At 51.2% G+C, this 11,109-nt stretch overlaps 1 protein-coding gene across 1 annotated transcript in view; it reads right to left on the bottom strand.

Annotated features, from left to right (window-relative positions):
- Positions 1-1,517: 1,517 nt before the first annotated feature.
- The window catches only part of TTLL11 (tubulin tyrosine ligase like 11), a 270,093-nt gene continuing 260,501 nt past the window's right edge, over positions 1,518-11,109 (bottom strand). The window contains exons 9-10 of the mRNA XM_060014202.1: positions 4,664-4,781; positions 1,518-1,869 (exon numbers count right to left, since the gene is read on the bottom strand). Coding sequence (XP_059870185.1) covers positions 1,518-1,869; positions 4,664-4,781 — 470 coding nt within the window. The remainder of the gene's footprint in view (positions 1,870-4,663; positions 4,782-11,109) is intronic.

The following is an 11,109-nucleotide window of genomic DNA, read 5'->3' as shown; positions in this document are numbered from 1 at the left end:
TTTGTATTAAAACAGTCATGTATTCAACATAAATGTTGAACATTTACTGCTATTTCTGTGACTTATGCCACAGCCCTTTACTCCTAAATACTGCAGTGAATATTTACTAAGATTAGAGATATTCTCTTACATAATCACAGTATAGTTACCCACCTCAATTTAACACTATTACAGACTTTTCTCTCATCTAATATTCACATTCCAACATCCTCAGTAGAACCAGTAACATCCTTTTATACTATTTTTTCCCTCCAGCACAGGATCCAGTCTGGGGTCAGAGATTGCATTCGGCTGTCGTGTCTCTTTAGCCTCGTTTAATCTGGAACATTTCTATGACTGTTATCTTTTTTTTTTTTTTTTTTTTTTTTGCGGTACGCGGGCCTCTCACTGCTGTGGCCTCTCCCGATGTGGAGCACAGGCTCCGGACGCGCAGGCTCAGCGGCCATGGCTCACGGGCCCAGCCGCTCCGCGGCATGTGGGATCTTCCCGAACCGGGGCACGAACCCGTGTCCCCTGCATCGGCAGGCGGACTCTCAACCACTGCGCCACCAGGGAAGCCCTGTTCTTTATCTTTTATGACATTGACATTGGAAGAATACGACCAACCATTCCTCCCCCAACCCCCACCCACCCTTTTAAATAAAAATAGTTTTGCATTTGTCTGATGTTTCCTTGTGACTAGTTTCTAGTTATTCGTTCTTGGCCAAAATACTGCAGAGAGCATATATTGAGTCCTTCTTAGAGTAATACATCCGGGGGGCACATGACACCTGTCTATCCCTCCCTGGTGATGTTAATTTTGATCACCCGATCAGGGTGTGGTCCAATTTCTCCGCTGTATAATTACTGGGGTTTGTTTTTTGGTCTTGCTTGCAACTAATATGCAGTCTGTGGGGAGACAGTCTGACATCATACAAATATCCTGCTCATTGCCAAAACATCCCCCTAGATTCAGCAACCCTTAATGATTCTTGAGTGATCCAGTCTTTACTAGGATGGTTGCAAAGCATGGCTTTCCAGTTCTAGCATGTCTTCCACTTCACTGGTTGACTCAGAATTTTACTGTAGCAAAGGTCCTCCATTCTTCCTATGTATTTGCTTATCTGTTATCAGTGTGGGCTCGTAAATGTCTGTTTTTATGGGCTTATAATTCATTACTCCACTTGATTGTTTTGGTGCTCAAACACTCCCAGATTTGGCCACTGGGAGCCCCTCCAAGCCAGTGCCTGTGTCCTGTGACACACCCTCGATGTGGTTTTTGAACATTCCCTTACTTTCTAGCCTCACGAGATGTCCCAGGCTCATCACGTACCTACCCTGCCCCAGCTCTGGGATTAGTGATTTCTCTGAGGAACTCTGGGGAATGGAATTACAGACCAAGAGCTGAGAGCTGCTAGAATATCCTTCCTTCTTGACCTTTTCAGCAGACAGAGCTAGGAAATAAATGTAGAGTGTGTGTGTGTATATAGACATTCAAACACATATACATGTGCACGTATATATACACATTTTAGAAATCATGAGTTTGCATCTATATCGCCAAATCCATGGAATCTGAAGTTTAACAAGTGTTCTGAGTGACGCCTGCGATCGGAGGAGGGGGAGGGGGAGCTGCTCCCGGACCCCTGCCCCCAGTGGGAGGGGGTGCGGGCACAGCCTGTATGGAGGAACGGACAAGCATACCAACCTGGAGGGCAAATTCCCAGGGAGATTCCTTCCTGGACTGTTGTCTCCACTGGCAGTGAGTCTTGCTTTGGTCTCCACGGTCCACCAAGCCTTAGCGTACCAGTCTGCAGAAGCCTCTCCGTAGGGCCTGAATGATGCTGAAGTAACTCAAATGATGCTTCTTCAACAAATGGGAGCGTGCTGCTAAGAAGAAGGAGGGACTTTGAAGAGAAAAACTGAGGATTAAAGCATATCATTGCTAAGAGCAAAAAACAGAACCCGTGTGCTTAGAAGTCAAAGTCGTGGTCCATACTAGAACTTCGGCTTGAAGAATTATCTAAGAGTATTGCAAAAGACAAATAATTGGAAATCTGGAGAAATAAACAATCATACTAGCAGAAAAGCAGGCAAAGGATATGAAATGGCAAGTCACAAAGAAGCAATACAAATGGACAGTAAATAGGGGAGAATATGCCCATTCGAACTAGTAATTCAAGAAAAGCAAATGAGGACAGCAATGAAAATATGTTTTTGGTCTAACAGTGTTTAGGTAATAGAAACAAAAAAGGAAACAACCTAAGTAGAGAAAAATATATTGAGAAAATGTAAGCGCTGTGATTCTGCTGCATCAGGCATCACATCAGATTGTCAAGGTGAATTTGTTTTGTTATTAGGCTGTAGGGTCCAAGTTTATTCAACTTTGTACACTTAGCACCTAACGATGCTCGGCACAAAGTAGGTTCATAAAAGGAAAGGTCATATTTCTTGACCACAGAGCAATAAAAGTAGGAATTAATCACAAAAGTTTATCTGCCGCTTGGAAATTCAAAATGCATGTAGAAGCGTGTGTGCAAATGTAGGTGTGAGAGCCAGGGACACTAGGTGTGATGGGTGCGGCGTGGGTCCGTGTGGGTAGATATCGCCTACACGTTGGGATGGGATGTGTGTGTTTGAGCGTGGTTCTGTCCAGGTGGTCTGTATATCGGTGTGCATACGTGTTGGGCTGCACCCCACGGGCCTGCAAGCCTTGCAGTTGTCCAGCCTCAAGACCAAAGAAAGAGCCTGGAAACAGCCACGGAGACATCAGTGGTTTATTGGACAGGGGATCTTACACGTCCAAAACAAAGGGTCCTGGAGCAACACTCCATGGTGTACAGCAGATGGCAGGTACGACATGGCAGCCATCTCGGCTACTCAGGGGAGAAGGAGGCTGCCATTTACAGGGGAATTGACATCAGGTTGGCTCATCAGTCACCAGGGAAACCGCGGCTGGGGCCCATCCCTCACGCCCCTCTGGTTAATGACCATCACCATCACGAGGGCAGTTGTTTCCCTTTAAGAAACTAGCAGGTGGAGCCGTTCTGGCCTAAGGACTAGAACAATTACTAGCTGGGGAAGGGGGTAAAGATGCTCAGGTGATAGCGTGTAGGAGAAGCAGGGCCTGGTCGAGCAGGGGATGTACAGAGAGCAAGAGAGCCGCCATCTTGAGTGGCCTGACCACACACTCCCCCGCTACGTCCCCTGCGCGACCCTTACCATCTGGGTCGCCCCTCTTCCGCAATATCCCTGGGGTCAGGTATGCAGAGGGGCACTGCAACCAGATACCACACGTGAGATACAGACAGAGCACCTAACCAGTATCAAGGGTAAGGCACTTATCCGGTCAATTTTTCATGGGAGTCCAGAGCAGGACGACAACGGCATCTCGCTGGAGACCCAACAGTCAGACTCCTTTTGCAGTGAGGCAGCCGTTGTTGCCCAGTCCGTAACCGGATGCCTTCCGCCCAGACTAGGGACCTAAGATGCTTAACAGGCGCGATACAGGGGAGATCGCGACCACTGAGCAAAATACGAGCGGTGACAGCATGCTGGGCTAGAACCACCCCCGCCTGCGGTTATCGCCCTGGCCTGCAGTGCCATGCCACGGAGCAGGCACATGGCAATCGACCGCAGGGCTAATGCAATGCTGCTTTCTCCAGCAGGCAAAATCTGTCCTGTTCCCCACGGGGCAGGGAACCCAAATCACCAGGGCCATCTTATAATGCGCCCCCCGGGGGCAGATCGCACGGCAAGGGCAGAAGTGAGTTATTGTCCTGGCCCATAGCTGGCGCCGGCCCTTTAGTGGTCAAGAGCCGTAGTCGGATGGGGACTAGTTGGCTCTGGTTAACATAGCGTAGGCACTGGGACGACGGCTCCTGGGATGCTCAGTGATAGTTCCGGGCTTGCGTTAGCCTGCTGATCCACAGCTGAGGGCAGGTTCCCATCCCTATATGGTTAACTGGCCCAGCAGCCTTTCAGTTCGGCCGGCGCCACTGGGGCTGGAGGGCGGGTGAAAACGGCAGCGTGTGGCATTCTTAGCGGCCCATTCCTCAACTTCAGGGCGGGTCCCTTGGTCACCAGTGATATTCATAGGGGTCCCGTATGTCACACACAGCTGTTCTAGACCCCCCAGTGGTGGGTTTTTGCATTGCTCAACAACGTGGGTAGGCCTTTTGTAATGGTTTCCACCTGTTACGACACACCTAGGCTGCACGTAGCTCTGCCCCCCCCTGCAGCTGGGACCAGGAGCACCAGGGTACCTAGTATTTTGCCATTGCCACAGGCCTCAACCACTCCTTTCCGGGTAACTGGCCACAGGCCTGTCTCTGAGCTAATATCCCTAAAGGCCGTGTCTGTAGCTGTTTAGGGGTGGAGGGTGTGGGTATCTCGTCTTACCCAACCAGAGAACGCCTAAGTATTTGATAGCTAAGCCAGGTCTGTACATTTCGTCTGTACGCACCAGCCATCCCCGTGCAGTCAGATGAGCCGGGAGCACGGGGCTGCTACTCTTAAACTGGAGAGCGAGGTTAACAGAGCATCGTCAGTGTAGTGGAAGATAAGGACATCTCTCACAGTGGTCAGCTGTCGCAGGGCCCCAAGTGCAGGGGACGGCCCCTGCACCCCGCCCCTCCCCGATCACCACACAGTTTGCGGTTCCCCCTCCCCCCCGCGTCCTTACCTTCCAACATCTCGGCGTTCACAGGAGTTTCCTCGGCTTCCTGGCCGACAGCAGTTGGGCTGCACCCCGCAGGCCTGCAAGTCTTGTAGTTGTCCAGCCATGAGACCGAAGAAAGAGCCTGGCAACAGCCAGAGACATCGATGGTTAATGGATAAAGTGTCTTGCACGTTCGAACCAGAGGATCCTGGAGCAACACCCCACCGTGGGCAGCAGGCGGGACACGGCAGCCATCTTGGCTACTTGAGGGAGAAGGAGGCTGCCGTTTATAGCGCAATTGACGTCAGGTTGGCTCATCAGTCACCAGGGAAACCAGCAGCTGGGGCCCGTCCCGCACGCATTTCGGGTTAACGACCATCTAGCCTAAGGACTAGAACAATCTCTAGCTGGGGGAGGGGGTGATGATGCTCGTGTGACAGGGTGTAGGAGAAGCAGGGCCTGGTCGAGCAGGGGATCTACAGAGCAAGAGAGCCGCCATCTTGAGTGTCCTCACCATATAGTGATGTGTCCCAGTTTAGTTTGTACAGGGCAGTGCTCAGGGTGCGTGGCACATGCCGAAGGCAGAAGCTCAGGCCCGTGGGGTCCCAGGAGGTAGGGCGGAGGCGGATGCCTCGTGCCGTGGCCAGGCTGTGGGCGTCAGCGGCTGAGTCCCTGGCTGGCCTGTCCATAGGTCCTGCTGCAGCTGTGGCCAAGGGCCACGGCACACAGGGGCGGGGGTGGGGGAGCAGGGAGACACAGGATGAGGGCTGGGGGGGCTGCGGGGGTGGGCAGGAGGCCAGCGCAATGCCTCCAGACCATCTCTCTGCAAGCAGCACTCACAGTCAGCCCCCCGCACTGGTCCCTGCCCCGCTACCATCTCCCTTCCAGCTCATCCCCTCTTCCTTTCAAGCTATAGACAGGGAGTGAGTTCAAGGTCCTCCCACTCCCACTGGAGGTTTGGGGAAACAGTCCTGGCAAGAGGAGGGAGGCAACGTGTTCACTACAGGAAATGCGCAGGACGATTGCATCCTAATAACTCAGCGCAGATTTCCGAGCAGCACGGCGTCTCCCGGGCTCCGCGGGCCGTGGAATTCAATATGATATGCTTCAGCCTGTCAGCTAATGGGCTGCTGCTGGAGGCCACGTGATCCAACCTTCCCGGGGATGTTAAACGATGCTGAAAAGTGGCCCAGATTTATCTAGCGGCGCAGTGTGTCCCTGCCTGTGGGCGTGTAGGGAAATGACAAGTTATGAAAACAGGTCTTTGTGAGCAAGGTGGGCGGGGACAGGGTTTTCAGGGCTGCCCCGTGCCGGGGTCGTCGCCAGCTCACCCAGGTGACACACTGCTCCACGACATAGAGCATCAGTTTCCCCACCTGTTAAATCCATTATTTGATTACTATCCCCTCTCTAACCTGTCATTCATTCCCAGAACATTCCACCTACTATGTACTGAGTTGTGTGCTAGGTGCTGCCAGGGCTGCCAGTGGGATGGACAAGGCCCTGCCGTCCTGGAGGGAGGGGAGAGGGCATTAAATAACCGTCATGAGGAGCGCCATCAATTCTCACGGCCCTTTATCACCGGGGCCGCCGCCAGCTTCCCATCGCCGGGATCCCTGCACACCGTCCCACTCCGTGGTCCACCCTCCAATCCTAAGCTCAGTTGTCTGTCAAACCACAGCCCCGACCACAGTGTCCTCTGAACACTCTCCAGTGGCAAGGAGGACATCTTCAGGGTGGCCTGCACTGCCTGCAGGGCTGGCCCTCTGCCAGCCTCCCCTGCCCCACGCCATCCTCGTTCTCTGAGCCGGATCTGTGCGCAGGGCCTCCCTCCGTGCTGCCTCCTCTCTGCTCTTAGTTAACCCCCATCCATCTCGCAGCATCAGGTGGGCAGGGCCATGTCTGGTTTTGCTCATATCCCCACCTCCCCAGGGTTGGCACGGTGCTGGCAGGAAAGGGAGAGGGGTGAGCCAGCTGAGCAGGCCTTAGCCAGGTCACAGGGTCCCTGGCAGAGGTACGGACCCCCCACAGGGCACAGGGCACGGGAATCCAGAGGGGCCACAGGAGCCAGGCAGGGAAGTGCAGCTGTGAGGATCGTTATCTGACTCACGTGTTTAAAGGTCCCCAGGATGCAGGCGAAGGACTGATGGCAGCTGAGCAGTGGAGGTGGGTGGCACGGCAGGAAGTCCTGCAGGCGCCCCGGGGGGACGGCGCGGGGCTGGGGAGCCGTGGGTACCTTCCCCGCTGGGGGAGGGATGGAGGGCTGGCCCAGATGGGGGCTGCCAGCGAGGGTTTGGGGTTTAGGAGGAAGGACCTGCTTTACAGCCTACATCCCACTGGCCCCTATCGACCAGGAAGGGTCCCTGGGCCCCCGCTCCCCTGTGCGAGCCCCATGGCAACGGTGTTTGTGCCCACTGAGTCCTCTTGCAATGCCCCGCCCTGGGGAATTTAGGGGAGGGAGAATAACCTGCTCCCTGAAGGGCTTTCATTTATAATCTGGGAAGAGCCATAGACCTACTAAATAAAACGGCCTCAGTACAGACTTGCAGGGTCTACTATAATTACCTGGGAAGAGCCAGTCTGCTGGGCTTTTTTTTTAATTTGCATTTTTCAAAGTGTTTAATGGAGATTTATACCAAAAAAACAGCCTATCGGGTAAATGCACAACTTTACATTAGGCTGAGAAGGCTGAGGGGATACTGGGTCTTCACCCCTCACTCCTCACCTGCACTGGCTTCAGCAGTCAGGAGGCCACCTTCACAGACTAGCAGATACAGAGACCAAACTAGTGGTTACCAGTGGGTGGGTGATGGGGAGGGGAGGGGGCGGGGGCAATCCAGGGGGAGGGGATTAAGAGGTACAAACTATGATGTATAAAATAACCTCCAAGGATATATTGTACAACACAGGGAATACAACTAACATCTTACAATAACTATAAATGAGTATAACCTTTAAAAATTGCGAATCACTATATCGTACACCTGTAACTTATATATCAGTAATATTGTACATCAACTATACTGCCTCAGTTTAAAAAGTTCTTTTAAAAATAAAAGAAGGCTGCCTTCGCTCATTCCCTCATTTATTCATTCCACACACATTTCCCGAGGACCTCCTCTGACCGGGGGTGGGATCCAGGAGTGAATGCACACAGCCCTCCCCTAGAGAGAGAATCACCTTGCAGTGGGTTAAAGGGGCACACAAAGGCTGGGGCGGGGGGACCCAAGCCAGCCTGTGAAAGTGGGGTCAGCTTTGCAGAGGAGGAAGCTTACCAGGCCACAGGGGAGGGGTCGCATCTGGGGCGGAAGGAAGAGCCTGGACCTAGCCCTGGAGGAATGGAAGAGATGGGGCTTTGAGGAATGGTCGAAAGTGTGCTGAGTCCTGAGCTAAGGTTCACCGGAGAAAGAGGCAGCCTCTCGGCGGGCTGCCCCGCTGTCCACCTCCAGGGGATGCCCCCAAGGTCCTTCCCTGGGTGTCACTGCCCCCTGCACAGTGCACAACCCTCACAGCTGCATGTGGTGGGCCTTTTGTTGGGGCGGGAGAAAGCTGGGCCCTAAATGGGCAGGTTCCCCAAACCAAGTGGGGAGTCTGAGCTGGATCCAGGTGGCAGGAAGCCATTTTGTGTCTTTCGGGAGGAGGGGGACATGATCAGAGTGGCATTTCCGAAAGACCACTCTGGCAGCCTGTGGAGAATTTGTTGAGGTAGAGAGACAGTTGGCTGCCAAAAAATGGCCCGTATAGAACACATATTTTGCCAAAAAATATGACAAAAGCCTAATTCTTTTCATCTGCAAAGTGATGCTGCAAATCAACAAGAAAAAGACCAGTCGAAAAATGGGCAAAGAACACGAGCAGCCAGTTTGTAGGAAAGGAAATACTCATGACTTTGAAACACAGAAGAAAGCTTCTCAACCTCATTTGTAAGAGAAACAAATTCAATCTGTAATGAGATGCTGCCATGTTTTTTTCACCCACCGACTGGCAAAGGTTAGCGTTTTGATAACGAGCCTCGTTGGGGAGGATGGGGGAGCTGGCCCTCTCACACAGTGTTGGTGGGACTGAAAATCGGTGTGGCCTCTTGGGAGGGCAATTTGGCAATATTGATTGCAATTTAAAATGCATATACCCTTTGACCTAGTAATTCGACCTGTAGGATGTACTCATACGTGTGCATAAAGATGTGTGTACACATCTTTATGTGTGTACAAATCCCTGCGGCACTTTATGTAGTAACAGAAAACCGGAAACAAACTAAATGCATCGATTGGGGGCCATTTAAGTAAACGAAAATATTCTAAGTCATTATAGTGTATCGCATAATGGCATGACAATGGTGCCATTAAAAATCTGAGGCCAGGGCTTCCCTGGTGGCGCAGTGGTTGAGAGTCTGCCTGCCGATGCAGGGGACGCGGGTTCGTGCCCCGGTCCAGGAAGATCCCACGTGCCACGGAGCGGCTGGGCCCGTGAGCCATGGCCGCTGAGCCTGCGCGTCCGGAGCCTGTGCTCCGCAACGGGAGAGGCCACAACAGTGAGAGGCCCGCGTACCGCAAAAAAAAAAAAAAAAAAAAAAAAAAATCTGAGGTCAGCTGACATGAACATATCACGCAACAACCTCCCAGAAACAGTGTTAAGTGAAAAGTAGAGTGCCGGTTGGTGGATACACACACATGTAAGAATTCATGTACGTGTACAGACTGTCTTTGAAAGGAACACACAAAACCCAGAAACTATAGCTGCCTCTGGGGACAGACTGGAGAATTGAAGCACAGGGGTGAAAGGGAGATTACTTGTCACTGTACATCTTTTTGAGCTGTTTTTATTTGTTTTAGTCATTATATATATGCATTAATATCATATGGGCATTTATATATGTATCTCCACTGCATATTTTTAAAAAATTATTGCAGCCACTATAGAGAACATTATGGAGGTTCCGTAAGAAACTAAAATAGAGTTACCATATGATCCAACAATCCTAACTCTTGGGCATATATTGGGGGAAAACTCTAATTTGAAAAGTTGCATGCATCCCAGTGTTCATAGCAGCACTATTTCCAAGAGCCAAGACAAAGGAGCAACGTAAATGCCCATCGACAGACGAATGGATAAAGAAGATGTGGTACATGTATACAATGGAATATTACTCGGCCATAAAAAAGAATGGAATAATGCCATTTGCAGCAACATGGATGGACCTAGAGATTATCATACTAAGTGAAGTAAGTCAGACACAGAAAGACAAATATCACTTATATGTGGAATCTAAAAAAATGGTACAAATGAACTTATTTTCAAAACAGAAATAGACTCACAGACAGAAAACAAACTTATGGTTACCAAAGGGGAAAAGGTGGGGGGAAGGGATAAATTAGGAGTTTGGGATTAACAGGTACACACAACAATCTATAAAATAAACAAGGACCTACTGTAGAGCACAGGGAACTATATTTTATATCTTATAATAACTTGTAATGGAAAAGAATCTGAAAAAGAATAGATATATTTGTGTATATGTATGTGTGTGTGTGTGTGTGTGTGTATAACTGAATCACTTTGCTGTGCACCTGAAACTAACACAACATTAAAAAAAAGAAGAAAAAAATTACAGCAACCACAAGAAGCCCAGGTGGCTGAGCGTCATTCCCATGCAGCGGAGGCTCATTTTACCATGTCCTCGGGGAATGAATTTCCATGAACGTGAATTTTCCAGATACATTATAAGAATCAAAACTCTTTAAAAGCTTTTTTTTCAATAAAGGAAACCCCTGTAAAACGTATAATATCCTTCCATATTTTATCAAGAGTGTGGAATGTGTGCGAACGTTTCCTGACTAGGAAGCCAAGGGCGCTTTGCCCCTGCACTCAGGGCCCCCGTCGGCTGTAAGGAGGCTCCTGTCCCCCCCCAGCCCGTCAGGTGCCACTTGACACACAGCGTGTGAGCACAGAGAAAGGGCTGAAACAAGAGTGTCATTTCTGGACCGGGAGCCCGGGTCGGGGTTGACGTTCTGGATGTTGTGACGCTGGTGGCTCCCACAGGGGTGGCTGGAGTCCTGGGATGTTTTGACCTTGCAGTAACGGGGGCAGCTGCTTCCCTCTCCCTGCTGTCCACTGCAGAGTCTCTCTGGTGGCCTGTGGGCTGGCGGAGGGCAGGCTACTGCGGCCTTAGGCAAGGTGAGAAGCTTCTCCAGACCTAAGTTTCCCCAGCTGTGAAAGGGTAGTGATATCACCCAATGGCCAGGGTGACTCTGGGGCCTGGGACAAAGCTGGTCCTCCACACATGGACACCGTTTTCACCACCGGCCACCCTTGCCCACACTGCCTGGCACACTCCTGTCCCAGTTATGGGAACCTGGCCTCCTAGGTTCCCCCCCCACCGCCATCACTTTGCTGCCCAGCCGAGCAATTCCCAAGGCCTCCTGTTCTGTAAACCTGGCTGGGTTGGGGTGCCTTCCAGGAAGCAGAGAACG

The sequence above is a fragment of the Delphinus delphis genome, chromosome 6 (genome assembly GCF_949987515.2).
Source record: "Delphinus delphis chromosome 6, mDelDel1.2, whole genome shotgun sequence".
NCBI lineage: Eukaryota > Metazoa > Chordata > Mammalia > Artiodactyla > Delphinidae > Delphinus > Delphinus delphis.
The sequence above is the reverse complement of the archived record's forward strand: the minus strand, read 5'-3'. Positions and strand labels throughout refer to the sequence as shown.